We start from the raw sequence: 25,349 nt of genomic DNA, 5'->3' as shown, positions 1-25,349 counted from the left end.
GAAGAGTCTTGGGGGTTCCAAACTTCTTCCATTTTAAGAATGATGGGGGCAACTGTGTTCTTGGGGACCTTCAATGTTGCAGAAATGTTTTAGTACCCTTCCCCAGGTCTGTGCCTCGACACAATCCTGTCTCCGCGCTCTACGGACAATTCGACCTCATGGCTTGGGTTTTTGCTCTGGCATGCACTGACATGCACCGTCGACCTTATATAGACAGGTGCATGCCTTTCCAAATCATGTCTAATCAATTGAATTTACCACAGGTGAACTCCAATCAAGTTGTAGAAACATCTCAAGGATGATCAATGGAAACAGGATGCACCTGAGCTCAATTTCGAGTCTCATAGCAAAGGGCCTGAATACTTATGTAATTAAGATATTTCTGTTTTATATATTTGTTAAAATGTCAACCTGTTTTTGTTTTGTTATTATGGGTGTGTGTGTGTGTGTGTGTGTGTGTGTGTGTGGAGATGAGGATTTTATATAATCCATTTTAGAATAGGGCTGTAACGTAACAAAATGTGGAAAAAGTAAAGGGGTCTGAATACTTTCCAAATGCACTGTATGTCTATGACCTGTCTTTAATATCTCCTGTTTTAATGTTACTACAGATGTGTGTGTGTGTGTGTGGCAGCTTCCAATGGAGTTGATTACATGTCCCTCAGGAAGACATAATAGACAAACCTACTTCAGAGAGGAAGGGAAAGCGAGTGAAGGAAACACAAGGCGGTTTGATATGCTCTGTTCCTGTTTACTCTGTTCATTCTTCAGAGGGAGGGTTGGCTGGATGGAGGGAGGGACACAGGGTAAACACAGTACTTCTATAGACTCTCATCCACTATGGTTACTCCGTGAATTTATCCTCCCCTGCTTGCCAATGAATATATCATTACTGCCGATGATCTCAGTGTTTGGACTTCTCTTGTCTTAAGGGGATATTTTAAACTGCGCCGGTCATCTTGACTTTTTCATGCTTCATCAGCCAGCCAGTGTTTTCCCCCCCAAATTAAAACAGTAGATTAGTCACTTGATTGTATAATTTCCTCAAAGGAGGCCAGTTTCTTGTGCTCATCTGCTGGTTTCTAATATAAATTGAGTCCTTTGCAGGGTTAGGACTCTAGGCTGAGTGCACACATTTTTTGCGCACATGTGTGTACGTCTCCCAGTATTTGTGGAGGTCGCAGGCTGCCCGCCGTGTGTTTCTATGCCAGGCATGTGGGCAGCTGCTCACTGAGTGGGTGTGCGAGGTCACTGACTGCAGGAGGCCTCAGGAAAACACACAAACATTGCGTACGCTCTTCATATACGGTGCCTTCAGAAAGTATTCAGACCCCTTGACTTTTTCCACATTTTGTTACATTACAGCACCTGTCTAGATAAGGTTCCACAGTTGACAGTGCATGTCAGAGCAAAAACCAACCCGTGAGGTCGGCGGAATTGTCTGTAGAACTCAGAGACCGGATTGTGTCGAGGCACAGATCTGGGAAGGGTACCAAAACATTTCTGCAGCATTGTTAAATGGAAGAAGTTTAGAACCCCCAAGACTCTTCCTAGAGCTGGCCACCCGTCCAAACTAGAGGTCGACCGATTTAATCGGAATGGCCATTTTAAATTGGGGCCGATTTTCAAGTTTTCATAACAATCGAAAATCGGTATTTTTGGACACCGATTTGGCCGATATTTTTATTTTATTTATTTAAAAGAAATATTTAACTAGGTAAGTCAGTTAGGAACACATTCTTATTTTCAATGACGGCCTAGGAACGGTGGGTTAACTGCCTCGTTCAGGGGCAGAACGACAGATTTTCACCTTGTCAGCTCGGGGGATTCAATCTTGCAACCTTACAATTAACTAGTCCAAAGCTCTAACCACCTGATTACATTGCACTCCACGAGGAGACTGCCTGTTGCGCGAATGCAGTAGAAGCCAAGGTAAGTTGCTAGCTAGCATTAAACTTATCTTTATAAAAAACAATCAGTCAAGTTAACTACACATGGTTGATGATATTACTAGTTTATCTAGCGTGTCCTGCGTTGCATATAATCGTTGCGGTGCGTATCGTTGCTCCAATGTGTACCTTACCATAAACATCAATGCCTTTCTTAAAATCAATACACAGAAGTGTATATATTTTTAAACCTGCATATTTAGCTAAAAGAAATCCAGGTTAGCAGGCAATATTAATCAGGTGAAATTGTGTCACTTCTCTTGCGTTCATTGCACGCAGAGTCGTTGTATTTGCAACAGTTTGGGCCGCCTAATTTGCCAGAATTTTACTTAATTATAAAATTGAAGGTTGTGCAATGTAACAGGAATATTTAGACTGATGGATGCCACCCGTTAGATAAAATATGGAACGGTTCCGTATTTCACTGAAAGAACAAACGTCTTGTTTTCGAGATGATAGTTTCCGGATTCGACCATATTAATGACCTAAGGCTCGTATTTCTGTGTGTTGTTATGTTATAATTTTGTCTATGATTTGATAGAGTAGTCTGACTGAGCGGTGGTAGGTAGCAGCAGGCTCGTAAGCATTCATTCAAACAGCACTTTTGTGCGTTTTACCAGCAGCTCTTCGCAAGCACAGCACGGTTTGACTTCAAGCCTATCAACTCCTGAGATTAGGCTGGTGTAACCGATGTGAAATGGCTAGCTAGTTAGCGGGGTGCGCGCTAATAGCGTTTCAATCGTCACTCGCTCTTGAAGTAGTTATTCCCCTTGCTCTGCATGGGTAACGCTGCTTCGAGGGTGGCTGTTGTCGTTTTGTTCCTGGTTTGAGTCCAGGTAGGAGCGAGGAGAGATACGGAAGCTATACTGTTACACTGGCAATACTAAAGTGCCTATAAGAATAGTCAAAGGTTAATGAAATACAAATGGTATTGAGAGAAATAGTCCTATAATTCCTATAATAACTACCACCTAAAACTTCTTACCTGGGAATATTGAAGACTCATGTTAAAAGGAACCACCAGCTTTCATATGTTCTGAGCAAGGAACTTAAACGTTAGCTTTCTTACATGGCACATATTGCACTTTTACTTTCTTCTCCAACACTTTGTTTTTGCATTATTTAAACCAAATTGAACATGTTTCATTATTTATTTGAGGCTAAATTGATTTTATTGATATTATATTAAGTTAAAATACGTTTTCATTCAGTATGGCTGTAATTAAAAATAAATAAAAATCGGCCATTTTTTTTAAATCGGTATCGGCGTTGAAAAATCAATCGGTTGACCTCTCGTCCAAACTGAGTAATCGGGGGAGAAGGGCCTTGGTCAGTGAGGTGACCAAGAACCCGATGGTCACTCTGACAGAGCTCCAGAGTTCCTCTTGGAGATGATTGTTCTTCTAGAAGGTTTTCCCATCTCTGTAGCACTCCACCAATCATGTATTTTAATGGTAGAGGGGCCAAATGGATGCCACTCCTCAGGAGCATGACGGCCTGCTTGGAGTTTGCCAACAAGATTCTCTGTTCTGATGAAACCAGGATTGAGGTCTTTGGCCTGAATGCCAAGCGCCACATCTGGAGGAAACCTGGCACCATCCCTACGGTGAAGCATGTTGGTGGCAACATGCTGCGGGGATGTTTTTCAGAGGTAGGGACTGGGATGCTAGTCATGGTCGAGGCAAAGATGAACGGAGCAAAGTACAGAAATTTTGCTCAGGATCTCAGACTGGGGCGAAGGTTCACCTTCCAACAGGACAATGACTCTAAGCACACAGTCAAGACGACAACACTGGGGTTGTGTTCTCAGCCGCATCCTGTACTCCCTGTTCACTCATGACTGCATGGCCAGGCACGACTCCAACACCAAGTTTGACGACGATACAACAGTGGTAGGGCTGATCACCGACAACGATGAGACAGCCTATAGGGAGGAGGTGGTGGTTGTATGGTTGCTCTAGAAGACCTGGTTGTGTTGTCAGGACAACCTCTCCCTCTGTGATCAAGACAAAGGAGATGATTGTGGACTACAGGAAAAGGAGGACCGAGCACACCCCCATTTCTTATCGATGGGGCTGTAGTGGAACAGCTTCAAGTTCCTTGGTGTCCACTTCACCAACAAACTATCATGGTCCAAACACACCAAGACAGTTGTGAAGAGGGCACAACAAAGCCTATTTCCCCCTCAGCAGAAAAGATTTGGCATGGGTCCTCATCCTCCCAGTTCTACAGCTGCACCATTGAGAGCATGGTTGCATCACTGCTTAGTATGGCAACTGCTCTGCCTTCGACCGCAAGGCACTACAGAGGGTAGTGCGTACGGCCCACTACATCACTGGGGCAAAGCTTCTTGCCATCCAGGCCCTCTATACCAGGCGGTGTCAGAGGAAGGCCCTAAAAATTGTCAGACCCCACCCACCCCAGTCATAGACTGTTCTCCCTACTACCACATGGCAAGCTGTACCGGAGCGCCAAGTCTAGGTCCAAAAGGCTTCTTAACAGCTTCTTCCCCCGAGCGATAAGACTCCTGAACAGCTAATCAAATGGCTACCCAGGCCCTTATTAAAAATATATATTAAAAAAATAAATGATGCTGCTGCTACTCTGTTTATAATCTATACATAGTCACTTTAAATCTACCTACATGTAGATATTACCTCAACTAACTGGTGCCCCCGCACATTGACTCTGTACCAGTACCCCCTGTACATAGCCTCGCTTGTTATTTTACTGCTGCAGTTTTAATAATTTGTTACTTTTTAATTTTTTTACTTCGATTTTTTTCTTAACTTAAAGTATTGTTGGTTAAGGGCTTGTAAGTAATTTAATTTTGATTTGAGGAGTGGCTTCGGGACAAGTCTCAATTGTCTTGAGTGGCACAGCGAGAGTCTGGACTTGAACCCAATCTAACATCTCTGGAGAGACCTGAAAATAGCTGTGCAGCAACACGCTCCCCATCCAACCTGACAGAGCTTGAGACGATCTGTAGAGGAGATTGGGAGAAACTCCCCAAATACAGATGTGCCAAGGTTGTAGCGTCATACCCAAGAAGACAGAGGCTGTAATCGCTGCCAAAGGTGCCCCAACAAAGTACTGAATAAATGTAATTTTTCAGTTTCTTATAAATTAGCAAACATTTCTAAACAGTTTTTGCTGTGTGTGTGTGTAGATTGAAGGGGGGAGGGACAATTTAATACATTTTTAATTTTTTTAAATTTAAAATGACGGCCTAACCCGGACGACACTTGGCCAATTGTGCGCCGCCCTATGGGACTCCCAATCACGTCCAGTTGTGATACAGCCTGGAATCGAACCAGGTTCTGTAGTGACACCTCTAGCACTGAGATGCAGTGCCTTAAACCACTGTGCCACTAGGAAGTTAAAAAAAGGGGAGTAGGATTCTTTAGACTATTGAAATTGTCTCCCATTCCCTTGTGTTTAACCTCTTAACTCACGTGCCAAACTCCAGGCCTGGCCCTCTAGCCCATTCAATCTGGCCCGCAGGTGGCCAGAAAACTGTGTAGTCAGACATAATGGACCTACATTTGTGGTCAGTTTCCTTTGTCCAGCTTGCTAACAGTCAGCTAAAGCTAAACAGTCCAGCAGCATCTCAAGTTCCAATAATGATGGAAAGAGGACTATTTTTACGGTGAGGAAATCTAGTAAATTTAAGTGCGGCCCTCCAGACCTTGGTAAAGACTGAATGCGCGCCCTGGGAAAAGGAGTTTGACACACCTAATCTTACTGGTTAACTCGCACTTCTAATGAACTGGCGCACTGGTCACGAGTATTAATCCCCTGGCCACAGCACACCCAAAATGTTCTCCCTCTGTGATTTAAGCCTGCACTGGGAACAGTGCCAGAGATACTGGGTCACCAACCGTTGCCACGCCTTCTTCCCAGTAGCCTAGAGTACTGCTGCTGCTTCAGGTTACTCTGTGTTAACGGTTAGCGTTACATCACCTTATGGCTTCTTGGCATCAGATGATACGAAAGTAGTTGTTTTCCTCCACTTCTCGTCTCTTTGGTCTCGCTATCTTTCTCTCACTGTCTCTAAACCGTCTCTTTGTACTGTATGTACCTCTCTCTCTTGTTCTATTCTAGACTAGTCTCTGTCTTGTTTCTGTGGGGGTTAGATGATGACAGGAGAAGGCTATTGATGGAAGAGAAGTGGAGTAAATGTTTATTTTCAGCTCAATAAGATGTCTCAGCCGGTCTGTAGCTTGAGGGTGAATAAGATAAAACAAATAGCATGACAGGAGGCAATTCCTCAGCGGCGATTCCTCCTGGCCGTTCTAGTATGGCCGTTCTAGTATGACCTATCTCCTGTAGCTTTTCATTCAATATCTCATACAACACTGAGATTGTAGGTGCAAGTGATCCATCCACATGTCAATGCACTGTCCCCATTCCTGATTTTAAGGCTTTCTGCAAAGGTACAAGGCTCCGATGCATTCTAATCAATATTTAGCTAAACTATGGAACTTTCGGATTGGTTATATTGAAGAGGAGTACTTTTGACTGTATCTCGGAGCAATCATGAATCTATTCCATGCTTCTGTAATGTTATGGTTCAGCCCATTTTTTTATTTATTTTTTTAATCCCCATCTAAGTAGAGCAAATCTCACTAGGAGTTTTTTTGCAAGTCATTTTTTAACTCCCGACCTTCGCTAAGGCGTTGTTTGCTTGACCTAATGTGGAAGGAGTTCTATCAACGTGAACAGGCATCTACTTTAGTAGTCTGGCAGACTGTATAGCAGTCCAGCCCCTCTCTACAACACCAGGCCAAGCCTGAGGGCTACAGCCTACAGCTGTCTCATGGGGCCCTTATTGCTCCCTATATGAACGGAGACTGTTTTGCACACATCCAACTTGGCACTGGAGCTGGACAAAACTATAGAAAGAAAGGGTAATGTCCTCACTGTTTTCTGCTATAAAACATCCATCCTTTCCCCCCTAACACTCCCTCCTATCACAACAGACCAGGTGGGTGGAGCTATCATTGATCTTTGCTGGAATGCTCTGATAGTGATGTTGAGGTCTTTCTATTGTTAGGTGTGCCCTCTGTTTGATTGTGAGTGGTCTGTCTCTGATGTTGGGGATCTGTTATTGGTCTGTCTTCGATTGGACAAAATTGTTTCCCCTATAATCACACGTCAAATATACCATTATGCAGCTTGTAGTTTGACGGTTTACCTGCCACAGATATAATTATTAGGGTTGGAAGGTATCCAGTTTTGTCATACCGTTTCTGTACCATATTGGGGTATACTGTATTGCCGAAGGTTTACACAAGGGGCGCTATTAAACAACAAAAATGGTACACACACAGTGCATTCGGAAAGTAGTCAGACCCCTTGACTTTTCCCACATTTTGTTAGGTTTACAGCCTTATTCTGAAATGGATTAAGTTGTTTTCCCTCATCAATCTACACACAAGCACCTTTTTGGTAGCGACTACAGCATCGAGTCTTCTTGGGTATGACGCTACAAGCTTGGCACATCTGTATTTGGGGAGCTTCTCCCATTTATTCTCTGCAGATCCTCTCAAACTCTGTCAGGTTAGATGGGGAGCATCGCTGCACAGCAATTTTCAGATTTCTCCGGAGATGTTCGATATTCTTTATCCCCTTACACTTGTGTCTATAAGGTAGTAGTTTTGGAATTGTTAGCTAGATTACTTGTTGGTTATTACTGCATTGTCGGAACTAGAAGCACAAGCATTTCGCTACACTCGCATTAACATCTGCTAACCATGTGTATGTGACAAATAAAATTTGATTTGATTTGAGATGTTCGATCAGGTTCAAGTCCAGGCTCTGGCTGGGCCACTCAAGGACATTCACAGACTTGTCCCGAAGGCACTTCTGCATTGACTTGGCTGTGTGCTTAGGGTCGTTGTCTTGTTGTAAGGTAAACCTTCATCCTCAGTCTGAGGTCCTGAGCGCTCTGAAGCAGGTTTTAATCAAGGATCTCTGTACTTTGCTCCGTTCATCTTTGCCTCAATCCTGACTAGTATCCTATCCCAGCCGCTGAAAAACATCCCCACAGCATGACGCTCCCACCACCGTGCTTCACCGTTAGGATGGTCCCAGGTTTCCTCCAGAAGTGATGCTTGGCATTCAGGTCAAAGATTTCAACTTGGTTTTATCAGACCAGAGAATCCTGTTTCTCATGGTCTAAGAGTCCTCCAAGCAGGCTGTCATGTGCCTTTGTTTACTGAGTGACTTCCGTCTGGCCACTATTATAAAGGCCTGATTGGTGGAGTGCTGCACAGATGGTTGTCCTTCTGGAAAGTTCTCCCATCTCCACAGAGGATCTCTGTCAGAGTGACCATCAGGTCATCACCTCACTGACCAAGGCCCTTCTCCCCCGATTGCTCAGTTTGGACGGGCTGCCATCTCTAGGAAGAGTCTTGGTAGTTCCAAACTTCTTCCATTTAAGAATGATGGAGGCCACTGTGTTCTTGGACATTCAATGCTGCAGAAATGTTTTGGTACCCTTCCCCAGATCTGTGCCTCGACACAATCCTGTCTCGGAGCTCTATGGACAATTCCTTCGACCTCATGGCTTGTTTTTTTTCTCTGACATGACTGTCAACTGTGGGACCTTATATAGAGAGGTGTGTGCCTTTCCAAATCATGTCCAATCAATTGAATTTATCACAGGTGGACTCCAAGTTGGAGAAACCTCTCAAGGATGTTCAATGGAAGCAGGATTCACCTAAGCTCAATTTTTGAGCCTCATAATAAAGGGTCTGAACACTAATGTAAAGGATTTTGTTTTTTATTTATTTGCAAAAATGCCTTCTGTTTTCACTGTTATTATGGGGTATTGTGTGTAGATTGAGAAACGTTTAATCAATTTTAGAATAAGGCTTTAATAATGTAACAATGTGGAACAAGTCAAGGGGTCTGAATACTTTCTGTGTGTGTACAAAACATTAAGAACACCTGCCTTTTACATGAGACTGACCAGGTGAATCAAGTTCAAAGCTGTGATCCCTTATTGATGTCACTTGTTAAGACCTGTTAAAGATGCATTTTTAAGCCTTGAGACATGGATTGTGTTTGTGCCATTCAGCGGGTGAATGGGCAAGACCAAATATTTAAGTGCCTTTTTGAATGGGCTATGGTAGTAGGTGCAAGGCACATCGGTTTGTGTCAAGAGCTACAGAGTTTTTCACACTCAACAGTTTCCCATGTGTATCAAGAATGGTCCACCACCCAAACAACCAGCCAAATGCTGTGGGAAGCATTGTAAACATGGGCCAGCATCCCTGAGTAACACTTTCAACTTGTTGTAGAGTCCATGCCCCAATCAATTTAGACTGTTCTGTTGGCAAAAGGGGGGAGAGCAACTTGATATTAGGACAGTGTTATTATTTTTTTGTACACACACACTGAGTGTACAAAAATATTAATAATTTAAAAAAATTATACACAACAATTTAGGCAACGGATCTTGATCCAGGAGGGGATTGAATGTCTGGTGTAACCAAGAAGCTTGATCTTGACATCTAGCCATCTTAGTTAGCAAATGTATAGCTGGAGCACTGAAGTAGATACATTAGTTGACACATCTTAGATTTCATGGGTGGGGGTGTCTTTTATGGGTACCCTTGAGCGGTATTGTAAATCTTACTGTCGATATTTCAAAATAGTCCGTTATGCGGTGTAAGCCTAATAATTCTATGTTTTCTGCCCAGGATCAAACATGAGACCAGCTCAATGCCAGCTGCTGACTTTCTAGTAATTTTCTGAAAAATCACTTTCACAATCATAGAAATAGAAGCATAGAACTGAGGGGGAGTAGACCTGAACAGTGGTTTTGTAAATGAAGATGCCCGTAATATGCTTCCCCCATTCATCCAGAGTTTGAGAAATAACCTTTTGTTGGGCTACGCAGCGTCCTAGTTCTTTAAATTCCTGGGCTCTGCAACATAGACCAACCCCCCCAACACACATGATGTGTTGTCTTCTTAGGTCTCTCTTTATGTGGTCTCTTGTCATGTGTTTTTGTCCTACACTTTTATTTTTAATCCCAGCACCCGTCCCCGCAGGGGGCCTTTTGGTAGGCCGTCATTGTAAATGAGAATAAAAGTTGAACAAATAAAATCATCAAACACACACACTACTACTCGTTCCTCAGTGCTGCAGATACTCCATGCTAGTTCTGCACTGCTGCTTCTTTACTCCTCAGGACCAGATCACATGACCTGGGTGTTTACTTCCTGTTCCAGACGCACCCAGTCTAGCCCCTCCCCTCTTGTTTCTCTCTATCCCCCTTCTCAAATCAACTCTCTGACATTTGGGCTACAGAGTGAAGGCTCTCTGTTTTTAGTTTTTCATTCATCTCACCGTCTTTTCTCTTCATCCCTTGTTAATCACTGGCTGCATCCCAAGTAGGGCATCTTTAACTAAATTCCTTTCTCTCTTCTCATCCCTTGTTCTCTCTCATGCGGTGTTTGTCTCTCATGCACTTGACAGGCAACATAACAGATTAAGACACGCTGCAGTCAGGAATGCTGCAGGGAGAAGCTGCTGCTGCAGTGTGTGTTCGGCTTTATGTGTGTGTTGGCCGTGACTGTCTTTGTCTGTGGCAGGAGCCTCTTAAAGGGACACCCTGCCTGCGTTGGTCCGTTGGCGGCTGGTAAACCTGCAGTGGCTCAGAATAACTGCAGCTTCCACGCTTTCCTTCTCTCCTCCCTCCTATCATCCTCTGTTGCTTTCTTTAACACAATCCTATTTCTGTCGCTTTCTCTTGACATCTTTTTCATCTACTGATCCTCTTCCCCCCCCCTCCACTCTTCCCCTCTTTCACCATCTCTCTCTCACCTGGTATTGGTCTGGTAATCTATGGAGTAATGCGGTGTCGTGAACTAAAGCCATGAGTCAGTTGGGGGTAGAGAGTGGTTGAGTCATCAGTGTTGCGTTTGAACTAGAGGACAGTCAGTCGGTAGGGATCTACTCTGCAACGCTTTTCAAAACGGGAGGGAAACGCACTGGCTGTGTGAGTCATCATACTGGAGATATAGCTACTCCGCCGTGTGTGTGTGTGTGTGTGTGTGTGTGTGTGTGTGTGTGGGTTTTATTCATGCTTGTTTTAATGTGTGTTAAGTCGATCTCATGTATGTTATTTTTAACGTGCGTTTCTTCTGTGTGTGATGTCATGCCTGTATTAATGTTAATTTAGCCTCTTGGTGTGTGTTCGTGCGTGCAGATGAGTTCTGGGGCTCTCACCATGGAGCCCGCCTTTCAGGACTTCCAGTGTGTGTGCGTGTGCGTTTAATATTACGCCTGTATGAACGTGCACTTCTCCTCTGTGTGCAGGCGGGTTCGGGGGCTCTTAACATGGCTGCAGCCTTTCAAGACTTCCAGAGGAGCGAGTCGGACCGGCTAAACGAGGTGAAGGGTCATCTAGAGATTGCCTTACTGGAGAAACACTTCCTACGTAAGTGACCTTAACAACCCTAACACACGTTTTAGCTGCTGTAGCTTTTTATTCGTCCTCTGTTGCGATCTGCTTGTGGACATGAATTGGGGGAGTCTGTGTGAGAATGGGAGAGGCTGGAGGAATGGGTGTTGTGGTGGAGGGATGTACGAGGGAGTTGGGGAAACTGGTTCATACTCTAACACACACCTCTGTGCTGGGTCAGCCACACTCGTAATGCCTCTGGCCAATGTGGCTGCCCTGCCCCATTAACCCAACTCAGGGATGGGTACATACTGTACCAAGCCTATGCTGCTGTAGTGTAGCACGTGTAGTGGCCTGTGCTTGTGTGTGTGTGTGTGTGTGTGTGTGTGTGTGTGTGCGTGCAGTTTTTCCATCCACAGGTCTGCCAGTGTGCCTCTGCATCCCTGAGAGTGTGAGTATGCATTGCTGAAGCTAACACGTGGGCTAAAACTGTATGGCCAAAGCCTTTTGCTAAGGCTACAGTGGGACAAAAAAGTATTTAGTCAGCCACCAATTGTGCAAGTTCTCCCACTTTAAAATATGAGAGGTCTGTAATTTTCATCATAGGTACACTTCAACTATGACAGACAAAATGAGGGGGAAAAAATACAGAAAATCACATTGTAGGATTTTTAATGAATTTATTTGCAAATTGTGGTGGAAAATAAGTATTTGGTCACCTACAAACAAGCAAGATTTCTGGCTCTCACAGACCTGTAACTTCTTCTTTAAGAGGCTCCTCTGTCCCCCACTCGTTACCTGTATTAATGGCACCTGTTTGAACTTGTTATCAGTATAAAAGACACCTGTCCACAACCTCAAGCAGTCACACTCCAAACTCCACTATGGCCAAGACCAAAGAGCTGTCAAAGGACACCAGAAACAAAATTGTAGACCTGCACCAGGCTGGGAAGACTGAATCTGCAATAGGTAAGCAGCTTGGTTTGAAGAAATCAACTGTGGGAGCAATTTATTAGGAAATAGAAGACATACAAGACCACTGATAATCTCCCTCGATCTGGGGCTCCACGCAAGATCTCACCCCGTGGGGTCAAAATGATCACAAGAACGGTGAGCAAAAATCCCAGAACTACACGGGGGGACCTAGTGAATGACCTGCAGAGAGCTGGGACCAAAGTAACAAAGCCTACCATCAGTAACACACTACGCCGCCAGGGATTCAAATCCTGCCGTGCCAGACGTGTCCCCCTGCTTAAGCCAGTACATGTCCAGGCCCGTCTGAACTTTGCTAGAGAGCATTTGGATGATCCAGAAGAAGATTGGGAGAATGTCATATTGTCAGATGAAACCAAAATAGAACTTTTTGGTAAACTCAACTCGTTGTGTTTGGAGTTGCATCCAAAGAACACCATACCTACTGTGAAGCATGGGGGTGGAAACATCATGCTTTGGGGCTGTTTTTCTGCAAAGGGACCAGGACGACTGATCCGTGTAAAGGAAAGAATGAATGGGGCCATGTATCATGAGATTTTGAGTGAAAACCTCCTTCCATCAGCAAGGGCATTGAATATGAAACGTGGCTGGGTCTTTCAGCATGACAATGATCCCAAACACACCGCCCGGGCAACGAATGAGAGGCTTCGTAAGAAGCATTTCAAGGTCCTTGAGTGGCCTAGCCAGTCTCCGGATCTCAACCCCGTAGAAAATCTTTGAAGGGAGTTAAGTCCGTGTTGCCCAGCAACAGCCCCAAAACATCACTGCTCTAGAGGAGATCTGCATGGAGGACTGGGCCAAAATTCCAGCAACAGTGTGTGAAAACCTTGTGAAGACTTACAGAAAACATTTGACCTCTGTCATTGCCAACAAAGGGTATATAAGAAAGTATTGAGAAACTTTTGTTATTGACCAAATACTTATTTTCCACCATAATTTGCAAATAAATTCATTAAAAATCCTACAATGTGATTTTTCTGGATTTTTTTTCTCATTTTGTCTGTCATGGTTGAAGTGTACCTATGATGAAAATTACAGGCCTCATGTTTTTAAGTGGGAGAACTTGCACAATTGGTAGCTGACTAAATACTTTTTTGCCCCACTGTATATGGCTGAAGCTATAGGCTTGAAGCTATTGCTAATTGCCAGTGCTAAAGCTGTATGTCCAAAGCTATAGTGAAGCTAAAGCTATATGGCTACATGTACAGTGCTAAATAGACACTCTCCTAGTAATTATTTGGATAGTGAAGCTAAAATGTTAAATTTAGCTCTATACTCCAAAATTTTGGATTTGAGATCAAATGTTTTTGTTTTATGTGGCGACAGTACAGAATATCACTTTTTTTTTTTTGTATTTTTCATACATACCGATTTAAAAAATAAATAAAAAAAAGAATAATTATTATTTAGAAATGAAAGCACTTTGACTCTAAGTCCTGTTAAATAAAACGGCACACCAAAAGACTTCCATAATTCATAAATTACCAACTGACTCTGTAGTGAGAATGTAAGCTAATTAAAAGCAAGCTAATTGCAATGCCTCATAAAGATTCACATTGGTTAAAGAGGATGGGCTATCAGCTGATCATTCATGTTGTTGATTATGTAAATCTACTAGTTAGCTAGCTATGCTGTCCCCCCCAATTTTTTTTTACTTGATTATAGTTTGTTCTGTTGCTGACGTGCCTCTTACCAGTGGCGATTTTGGCATGTAAATCTTGATGGGGCAAACACCCCATTTTTATATATATATATATATATATTATTGTTTAGTGATGTGTAGTGGCTTTGTTGGCATGCATCAACCATAAAATAAATATATATACTAAACAGTACATAAATTGCACTATAATGGTGACAACCTGTGCCCACAAACTGTTAGGGCCTACATAAAGCTGTCCCAACAGCAGTGGTTTCTTTTCAGCACCATGGATTGACTCCTTACCACCTCTACACCTGGCTATCAGCCTTGTCTGGCAGTGACACAGTTCATTCAGCCTCATTTACTGCCTTTTTAAAAAGACATAGCTACTATGGCTGACTTGCCTAAACAAATGTGTTTTCTACTGATTATTGAGATTTTGAAATTATGGCATAAGGGACCGACAAGCGCATAAGAGGCCATCCGTAATTTATATTAAGACATTAATGAGCGAGCTAGGATGGATGTAGTCAGTATAACTATTTGATCAGCACTTTTGAAATGTACAGCGACAGAATACAGAACATGGGCTGTTCGTTCGTACAGTATTCTCCCTGTACACCAAGTCAGAACAGTAGGATAAATAAAGGGGGCATATAAGCAGATAATGAAAGCTCTTACAATATTAGATTACATTTAGCTAAAACAGTCTATAGGCTACCTGTGCACCACCAAGTCAAAACAGTAGGTGAAATTGAGGGGGAAAGGGACAAAATTATTAGGGTGAGGCACATGGGGCTTTCAAGATGCTGGGAACTCGGGTGGGGGGAACAAGGTCAACTCATGACGTCAGTGATCTTTAGGTCGGAGCTCTAGAAAGAGGCCAGAGTTCTCAACTTAGATTTTAGAGTTTGATGACTGTTAAACATTTTGCCAGTCGGTACTCGAACCCCCTCCAGAGTTTCCAGTTGTCTTCAACTGTAGTGTATTTATTTCAAAGGTTAGTATTTCGTTCTCATTCCAAGCACGCAATGGTTACATCAAACTTGGTACTCTACAAACTCAGGAGTCAGAAAGCAGAAGGTGAGTTTTTAATACGGAACAGATGCAAAAGAACAAACATGGGATGCGAACTGAACGTGAGAGACATTAACACCTAAGGAATGATTTAACAAAGGGGGCTAAATAATCAGGGAAGTGCAGGTGTCCATAATGAGGGGGTGCCAGGACCGGTGGTTAGTAAACTCGCGACATCGGAGTGGGACTAGATGTGACAATCGTGAATGAGTGCATAAATATCATAACCACCCCCAAAAATGCTAACTGCCTCTGTTATTAGTAATGGTGACAGGGTCACATGTTTTGGGGGTATGATCTTATGACACCTTCAAATGGGGGGACTAGATGCATAAAATGCTTTGACTTCTAAATGGTTAAATGGATATGTATTAAAATACCCCTAAATAAAAGGTGCCATTCTGTACCTTTTGCCTCATACAGTACCAGTCAAAGGTTTGGACACCTACTCATTCAAGGTGTTCTTTATTTTCTACTATTTTCTACATTGTAGAATAACAGACATCAACTATGAAATGTAACACACATGGAGTCGTTAAACAAATCAAAATATATTTGAGATTCTTCAAAGTAGCCACTCCTAGCCTTGACAGCTTTGCACACTCTTGGCATTTTCTCAACCAGCTTCACCTGGAATGCTTTTCAAACAGTCTTGAAGGAGTTTCCACATGCTGAGCACTTGTTGGCTGCTTTTTCTTCAATCTGCAGTCCAACTCTGCCCAAACCATCTCTATTTTGTTGAGGTGAGGTAATTGTGGATGCCAGGTCATCTGATGCAGCACTCAATCACTCTCCTTATTGGTCAAATAGCCCTTACACAGCCTGGAGGTGTGTTGGGTCATTGTCCTATTGAAAAACAAATGATGCTCCCACTAAGTGCAAACAAGATGGGATGGCGTATCGCTGCAGAATGCTGTGATAGCCATGCTGTTTAAGTTTGCCTTGAATTCTAAATAAATCACTGAGTGTCACCAGCAACGCACCATCGCACCACCTCCATGCTTCACAGTTCGAACCACCCATGCATAGATCCGTTCACCTACTCTGCGTCTCAGAGGCATGGCAGTTGCAACCAAAAATCTCAAATTTGGACTCATCAGACCAAAAGACAGATTTCTATCAGTCAAATGTCCATTGCTCATGTTTCTTCTACCAAGCAAGTCTCTTCTTATTGGTGTCTTAGTAGTGGTTTCTTTGCAGCAATTTGACCATGAAGGCCTGATTTTTCACACGGTCTCCTCTGAACAGTTGATGTGTCTGTTACTTGAACTCTGAAGAATTTATTTGGGCTGCAATCTGAGCTGTGGTAACTCTGGGTCTTCCTTTCCTGTGGCGGTCCTCATGAGAGCCAGTGTCATCATATCGTTTTAATGGTTTTTGCAACTGCACTTGAAGAAAATAAATTCCACAAATTAACTTTTAACAAGGCACACCTGTTAATTGAAATGTATTCCAGGTGACTACCTCATGAAGCTGGTTGAGAGAATGCAAAGCTGTCATCAAGGAAAAGGGTGGCTACTTTGAAGAATCTCAAAATATGTTTGTTTAAAAAAAAAAAAATGTTGGGTTACTTCATGATTCCATATGTGTTATTTCAAAGTTGTTGATGTCTTCACGATTATTCTACTATGTAGAAAATAGTAAAAATAAAGAAACCCTGGAATGAGTGTCAACTTTTGACTGGTATTATAAATATGTAACATTTGATGTCAAATTACATCAAATCCAAATTAAATATTTTTAGCTAAAGCTGGTATGGCTGCCAGGTGTATTCTGTTAAGTTTTTCTTATTTAGGTATTCTTTTAGCAGGTTAATTATTTAGCCGTAGTCTCCCTCAGCCCTGTAGAGGGTCCTTATGAAGACCCTGTTACACACACACACACACACACACAGATGGATGAGAGACTCGGCATCTAATAACAGCACGGTCTCATCACCAGTACTCATTTAGACAGACCAATAATGTCCCAATGAATGTTGTCTACAGAGCTGAGTGCCATTTGTGTCGTTGGTACTTAGCCCACTTTTTTTTTTGGTCAGGGCAATTTGCTCTTTCAAGTTCACTCTCCTGTTTGTGTGGGATCTGTATGGAGAGGGGAGGTAGATAGAGGGGAAGTCTATCTAAAAGATAATCTGCATATACACTTGACATACTCATGCATTATTCACCTCTGCTTTGTTACCAATGACAGTCTTCCATAGCTGATGTTTGAGTTAGTCTTCATCATGTTATAGAAGATGGTACCAACATGGCAGCCTTGCCTTGCTGAAGGTCAGAATAGAGATGTGTTTAGTCCCTGGCCTCTCTACACACGTCATACTCAATGGCAGTAGGGGACTGTTGTGTTCGTGAACTAGAGTGAATCTGTTTCTGGGTTATACAGGTCCTGACCAGGCCCCCCCTCTGCTCTCTTTCTCCCGTCCTCTATCCCTCTCTTCCTCCCAGTGTAATTGGACCAGTAGGAGCGGTGAAGCATGAGAATCCATTAGCAGCTAAATGGACTTTGCTCTGTTTATTCTTGCTTTCTGTTCATCTCTGCTTTCTGTTCTGTTCATCTCTGTTTATCTCTGCACAGTTTGTTCAGTGTGGGGAGGTAGTGGAGCAGCGTGAAGAGAGAGAGAGAGAGAGAGAGAGAGAGACAAGCATATGGGGTCTGAGTGGATGAGACTTGCTCGTGGTTAGACTATAGCATTGCCTATAGTTGTTCTGAGGCCCGTCTGAACAGCTGAAAAAAACCTCACGCCACTAGACAGGCTAATATGCTACTAGAACTCTCAGAAGAGATCAATCGAACTCGACTAAAATAATGGATATGCCATTGAAAAACGAGATGCTACAGGAAAAGGGGAGTGTGCATTCTCTTTGAAGTGGAACAGGTTGAGAGCTTCAAGTTCCTTGGTGTCCACATCACCAACAAACTATTATGCTCCAAGCACACCAAGACAGCTGTGAAGAGGGCACGACAAAGCCTATTTCCCCCTCCAGGAGAAAATATTTGGCATGGGTCCTCAGATCCTCAAAGTTCTACAGGTGCGCCATAGAGAGCACTGGTTGCGTCACTGCCTGTTACGGCAACTGCTCGGCCTCCGACCGCAAGGCGCTACAGAGGGTAGTCCGTATGGCCCAGTACATCACTGGAGCTAAGCTGCCGCTACTGGAGCACCAAGTCTAGGTCCAAAAGGCTTAACAGCTTTTACCCCCAAGCCATAAGACTCCTGAACAGGTAATCAAATGGCTAACCAGACTATTTGCATTATGTACCAACATTCGTGTCTAGTTTGAGAAACAAACGTCTCATAAGTTCAACTGACAGCTTCATTAAATACTACCCGCAAAACACCCGTCTCAATGTCAACAGTGAAGAGGTGACTCTACGATGCTGGCCTTTTGGGCAGAGTTGCAAAGAAAAAACATACCTCAGACGGGCCAATAAAAAGAAAAGATTAAGATGGGCAAAAGAACAGACACTTGACAGAGGAACTCTGAGACTGGTGTTTTGCGGGTACTATTTAATAAAAGCTGCCAGTTAAGGAATTGTGAGGCATCTGTTTCACAAAGTAGACACTAATGTACTTGTCCTCTTGCTCAGTTGTGCACTGGGGCCTCCCACTCTTTTTTTATACTGGCTAGAGACAGTTTGTGCTGTTCTGTGAAGGAGGTAGTACAGTGGTTTTTTTTTATTGCTTCTTTAATTGCTTTAACAGTTTTCAGCTGTGCTAACATAATTGTAAAAGTTTAGCCTTTTTAAAATGATTTTGGATTAGCTAACAACATGCGATTGGAACACAGGAGAGATGTTTGCTGATAATTGGCCTCTGTACACCTATGTAGAGTTGAAGTCGGAAGTTTACATACACTTAGGTTGGAGTCATTTTTCAACCACTCCACAAATTTCTTGTTAACCGACTTTCCAAAACCAGTTTGTTAGGATATCCGCTTTGTGCATGACGCAAGTATATTTTCCAACAATTGTTTAGACAGATTATTTCACTTATAATTCACTGTATCACAATTCCAGTGGGTCAGAAGTTTTCATACACTAAGTTGACTGTGCCTTTTTAAACAGCTCGGAAAATTCCAGAAAATGAGTCAATCGGTGTGCCTCTTTGCTTGACATCATGGGAAAATCAAAAGAAATAAGCCAAGAGCTCAGAAAAATAATTGTAGACCACCACAAGTCTGGTTCATCATTGGGAGCAATTTCCAAATGCCTGAAGGTATCAAATTCATCTGTACAAACGATAGTACGCAAGTATAAACACCATGGGACCACGCAGCCGCCATACCGCTCAGGAAGGAGACGTGTTCTGTCTCCTAAAGATGAATGTACTTTGGTGCGAAAAGAGCAAATCAATCCCAGAACAACAGCGAAGGACCTTGTGAAGATGCTTGAGGAAATGGGTACAAAAGTGTCTATATCCACAGTAAAATGTGTCCTATATCGACATAACCTGAAAGGCCGCTCAACAAGGAAGAAGTCACTGTTCCAAAACCACCATAAAAAGCCAGACTACGGTTTGCCACTGCACATGGGGACAAAGATTATACTTCTGGAGAAAAGTCCTCTGGGCTGATGGAACTGTTTGGTCATAATGACCATCGTTATGTTTTGAGGAAAAAGTGGAGGCTTGCAAGCTGAAACGCACCATCTCAACCATGAAGCACGGGGGTGGCAGCATCATGTTGGGGAGCTTTGAGCAGGAAGGACTGATGCACTTCACAAAATAGATGGCATCATGAGGCTGGAAAATTGTGGATATATTGAAGCAAACTCTCAAGACATCAGTTACGAAGTTAAAGCTTGGTCACAAATGGGTCTTCCAAATGGACAATGACCCAAAGCATACTTCTGAAGTTGTGGCAAAATGGCTTAAGGACAACAGTCAAGGTATTGGAGTGGTCATCACAAAGCCCTGACATCAGTCCTATATAAAATTTGTGGGCAGAACTGAAAAAGTGTGTGTGTGTGAGCAAGGAGGCCTACAAACCTGACTCTGGAGGAATGGGCCAAAATTCACCCAACTTATTGTGGGAAGCTTGTGGAAGGCTACCCAAAACGTTTGACAAAAGCTAAATAATTTAAAGGCAATGCTGCCAAACTCTATGCTAATTGATTGTATGTAAACTTCTGACCCACTGTGAATGTGATGAAAGAAATAAAAGCTGAAATAAATCATTCTCTCTACTGTTATTCTGACATGTCACATTATTAAAATAAAGTGGTGATCCTAACTGACCTAAGACGGGGAATATTTACTAGGATTAAATGTCAGGAATTGTGAAACTGAGTTTAAATGTATTTGGTTAAGGTAGTCATTTACAACATTAACAATGTATACACTGTATTTCTGATCAATTGAGAGAAAGCCAAGAGTGTGCAAAGCTGTCATCAAGGCAAACAGTGGCTACTTTGAAGAATATAAAACATATTTTGATTTAACACCTTTTTGGTTACTACATGATTTCATAGTTTTGATGTATTCTATTAATTCTACAATGTAGAAAATTGTAAAAGTAAAGAACCCTTTGAATGAGTACGTGTGTCCAATGTTTGACTGGTACAACAGGGCCCAAACATGGTGTACTATGTAGGGTATAGGGTGCCATTTGGGATGCAACACCCCTCACTATATGAGATGGAAAGTCGGTGAGGAAACAGCAGGCTTGTCTGTTGTGGTGATCCTGTTTGTTCTTGTTGCCTGATTATTGATATTGTCAACTAATCACTCCTTCCATTTCAGTTCTACAGGGACCGTTTTCCCAGTGCTGTTGTAGCACTAACCAGAGTCGTTGACCCAATGTAGGTTTGTAGAGTGCCCCGCCCTATGGGAGTTCCGGTCACGGCTGGTAATGACCCATAATGACACAGGCTGTAGTGACGCCACAACTCTGCGATGCAGTGTCTTAGAATGCTGCGCCCCTCAGGAGGGCAGGGCATATATAAATGTTTTTTTTTTTTTTTCACATGTAGATGTGGGAAACTAAAAATGCTAGCTAACTTGCAATTTTTTTTTTAGCCAGGCTGCCAGCTAGTTACTGCTAGCAAGGGAAGGCAACTCTTCCTTGCATTCACAAACTGAGCTGACAAGTTTCTATCGCCCCGTTGTGAATGGGAGTGTGTCCGGTGTGCATATCACATTACCAAAAGGTGTCTGCTGCTCAAAAAAATCCCACTCCACACACACACACACACACACACATAGATCAACTGAGTGAAGCTTGTCGTAACTTCCTCCTCATGTTGGGTCAGTGGGTGTGTTGCGATGCTTGAAAGACAGAAAGAACAGCTGGTCCCTCTCTCTCTCACGTGTGTGTGTGTGTGTGTGTGTGTTACATTGTTGTTGTGTCACTGTTGCCCTACGGTAGCTCCTGGCTCTCAGAACCGATTAGTATAGTTTAGATCTCGCTCTCTCTGTCATGGCTGATTCAACCTCTCTTCCCTACAACCCTCTCACTTCATGTACCCTGTGAAAAATCCGACAATGTCTCCTAGAACGACAAAGCACTATCGATACAGGTGCTTGTTTGGCTCTATTATGACTGGTTACTGACTGAGCTACTCACAGCTTCCTAGCTAGATCTGTGTTTTACGTGTTACTCGTTGTGCAGAAGAGGAATCTCAGTACTGTCGTTGGTTTGGTTTCCACTGCTTGCAGCCTGTTGTCCGGGGGTGTGTCTGTACTTCATGATGAGATACCTCCTTTAAGCATAAAGTACTGCAGATAACAAGACATTGCACAGTGGATGTTTAAATTTATATAAGGAGTTTAACTCAATACATCAAACATTAGGCAGCAACAAGCAGGCATCCCTATGTCTTCTCTCCAGCTATTTACAGTGGCATGCATCTCCCTGGTTGTCAGCAGGCTAATACTGTAATTATGCTGTTTAGGACACAGCCGTTAAACTATATTCAATACGTTATATGGATGATATAACATGGGCATATACCGTCAGTAATAGTCATATTCATTTATATAGAATATAATTGTAGTTCTTTCAGATCTCACTATGGGTCATTGGTTAAGCCTTGTTCAAGCACGTCTAACAGGCCAATCTATATAACACCCCACAATGCTATGGTTTCTTCACCACTTCACAAGTCTATTTGGTTACTAGCTTGTTAAGCAGCTTTCTTCAGAATACTAGCTCTCTTAAAGGTTCCTTTTGGTGTGGATTTGGTATTTTATTAGGATCACCATTTAGCTGTTGTGAAAGCACCAGCTACTCTTCCTGGGGGATGCCACCCACCACAGAGCGTTGTGGCTTCTTTTCTATTTTCAGGAACTTCAGTTTAATTTGACTGATTTCAAGTTAGCTTGTTAGGAGCGCTTTTTGTAGACTGCTAGCTACGGTACACCTGTTGCCTGGCATGCATGCAACTAGCATTGATAGCTCGCTAGCTCCACTGCTTTAGCATCCCGCCTATGAGTTTCCACTAGTTTTAGCAAATTTTACCTGTGGTCTCTAGCTCACCATCGGTTCCCACCGTTCAGAGTTAGCTGAACATTCAAGTGTCTTCGCTAGCTAGTGGGCTAACGGCACCACAGGTGCTTTAGCTGTCAACTTCTGCGCTAAACCCCCATTCAGTTTGTTTGGCTAACATTAGCGGCGCTGTTTCTTCTTAGTGTGTTACGCCACCATTGAAGCACCATCCCTTTTTAAATTCCCCTGTAGAAGATGACCTAGCTGTGTGTTTCTACCTCGTGTTACTTGGTTTACAAACCGGGTCACTATTCTGTTTTTCACACGACGGCATCATCACTCAGGTGAAGATAACCAGCTAATTAGCTAGCGTCCCTGTTCGCTCAAATTTCACTACACCGAAAGTATGAAGACTGCATTTATTCCCCACCACCCTGGTAAATAAAGCTGTCATCCTGCTTACCTGACTCAAACTCACGTTACCCCGTGTCTCTCAACTTCACGTTGTAGCAGTGTGAGTAGCTGGCTATCTGGTAATTCCATTTGCTTTCGTCCGTCCGGTCGAAACGAGATGTTGACAGGCTTACAGTCAATTACAGTCAGGGAAGGGGGAGAAAAAGCACCCAAGCCTAGCAAAGCTTGCCTTTCAATTGTGGGTATGATTCCCATCGGCTCTGTGCTACTTGCCTCGGCGTAGACCACGTTTTCGCGGCTCTCGTTAACTCTGCTAGCTCTGTGCAATGCGCTAAGCTTGGCCCTGGTGTCATTTAAATGTAGAGTACAGCACATGCACACTTCCATTAGTCCACAACGTTTGGAGAATGTTTACTTCTGAACAATGTTTCCTTCATTATCACCACTTCCTGCCTTAATGTTCCTGTCATAACCTTGTTGAGCTCTGAACTCTCATCTTTTTTTTCTCTCACCTTTTATATAACCAGGTAGGCCAGTTGAGAACGAGTTCTCATTTACAACTGCGACCTGGCCAAGATGAAGCGAAGCAGTGCAACAAAAACGAGTTACACAAACACATGTACAGTCAATAACACAATAGAAAAATCTATGTACAGTGTGTGCAAATGTAGAAGAGTAGGGAGGCCATAGAGGTGAAATAATTACAATCTAGCATTAACACTGGAGTGATAGATGTGCAGATGATGATGATGATGATGTGCAAGTAGAGATACTGGGGTGCAAAAGAGCAAGAGGATAAATATGGGGATGAGGTAGATGAGTGTGCTATTTACAGATTGGCTGTGTGCCGTGATCGGTAAGCTGCTCTGACAGCTGGTGCTTAAAGTTAGTGAGGGAGCTAAGACTCCAGCTTCAGTGGTTTTTATTTTATTTTTTAATTGCAATTCGTTCCAGTCATTGGCATCAGAGAACTGTAAGGAAAGGTGGCCAAAGGAAGTGTTGGCTTTGGGGATGACAAGTGAAATATACTTGCTGGAGCACGTTCTACAGGTGGGTGTTGCTATGGTGACCAGTGAGCTGAGATAAGGCAGGGCTTTACCTAGCAAAGATTTATAGATGACCTGGAGCCAGTGGGTTTGGTGACGAATATGAAGCGAGGGCCAGCCAACGAGAGCATACAGGTCGCAGTGGTGGGTAGTATATGGGGCTTTGGTGACAGAATGAATGGCACTGTGATAGACTGCATCCAATTTGCTGAGTAGAGTGTTGGAGGCTATTTTGTAAATGACATCGCCAAAATCAAGGGTCGGTAGGATAGTCAGTTTTACGAGGTATGTTTGGCAGCAGGAGTGGAGGCTTTGTTGCGAAATAGGAATCCAATTCCAGATTTAATTTTGGGTTGGAGGTGCTTAATTTGAGTCTGGAATGAGAGTTTACAGTCTAACCAGACACCTAGGTATTGTGCACATTCTAAGTCTGAACATTCCAGAGTAGTGATTCTAGTCGGGCGGTCGGGTGTGGGCATCAATCAGTTAAAGAGCATGCATTTTGTTTTACTAGCACTTAAAAGCAGTTGGAGGCCACGGAAGGAGAGTTGTATGGCATTGAAGCTCGTTTGGAGGTTTAAGTGTCCAAAGAAGGGCCAGATGAATACAGAATGTGTCATCTGCGTAGAGGTGGATGAGAGAATCACCAGCCGCAAGAGCGACGTCATATATACAGAGAAGAGTCGGCTCGAGAATTGAACCCTGTGGCACCCCTATAGAAACTTCCAGAAGTCCGGACAACAGACCCTCTGATTTGACACAGGGTTCTGTGTGTGTGTCTCTCTAACCCAGTGGGATGTAGGGCAGGGCAGCAATAGGAGAATATTGATCAGTCAGCCAGCCAGTCACCAACAGAACAGGACAGAACTAACTGTCCTGTATGGAATGCAGTTGGATTGTGTCAGGACAGCAGTGACATCAACAATAGCATGAGGTATGGTGACATCGGGGTCACAGTAGGGTGGAGTTTGTGTCAATAGTACAGTGCCTCTGTGACCTGTAGGGTCTGTGTTGTTTAATAGATCGACCCTGTGTGCATGGGCTTTGCGTGTGTGCCGGGGTTAATAGATCAGCCAATCAGTCTCTGACTGTCCCCACCTACCGATTTGACCAATCCACATCATGCGTGTTAAAATGAAGTTTACGTTTACAGTACATGACACGGCCATGTTTTTTTTTAAATTGATGTGTACATGCATGCAAAAGCGCTGTCTTACACGAACTACTTACCCTCGTTGTTGGTGTGTTAAGTACTGTACAGAATGTGAACAGTGAACACAGCAGGTCGGTGTGTGTGAATGGACCCATTGTTCTGCTGGTGTAATCTCATGCAGTACTTTTCCTTCTCTTAGCCTAGATGAGGGATTTTTTTGGTCTGCTTGC

General features: G+C 43.2%; 1 protein-coding gene across 4 annotated transcripts in view; it reads left to right on the top strand.

Annotated features, from left to right (window-relative positions):
- Positions 1 to 25,349, top strand: part of LOC112216778 (GRAM domain-containing protein 4-like) — a 66,102-nt gene that overhangs the window by 9,094 nt on the left and 31,659 nt on the right. For 3 of the 4 annotated variants that reach the window (XM_042300057.1, XM_042300056.1, XM_042300055.1), the window contains exon 3: positions 11,283 to 11,403. In XM_042300057.1, coding sequence (XP_042155991.1) covers positions 11,283 to 11,403 — 121 coding nt within the window. Of the gene's footprint in view, positions 1 to 10,753; positions 10,963 to 11,282; positions 11,404 to 25,349 lie in introns of those variants that run through there. The other variant, XM_042300058.1, reaches the window with a different exon arrangement.

This window comes from Oncorhynchus tshawytscha, linkage group LG17 (assembly GCF_018296145.1).
Source record: "Oncorhynchus tshawytscha isolate Ot180627B linkage group LG17, Otsh_v2.0, whole genome shotgun sequence".
NCBI lineage: Eukaryota > Metazoa > Chordata > Actinopteri > Salmoniformes > Salmonidae > Oncorhynchus > Oncorhynchus tshawytscha.
Note: the sequence above shows the minus strand (reverse complement) of the source record. Positions and strands in the feature narration are given on the sequence as shown.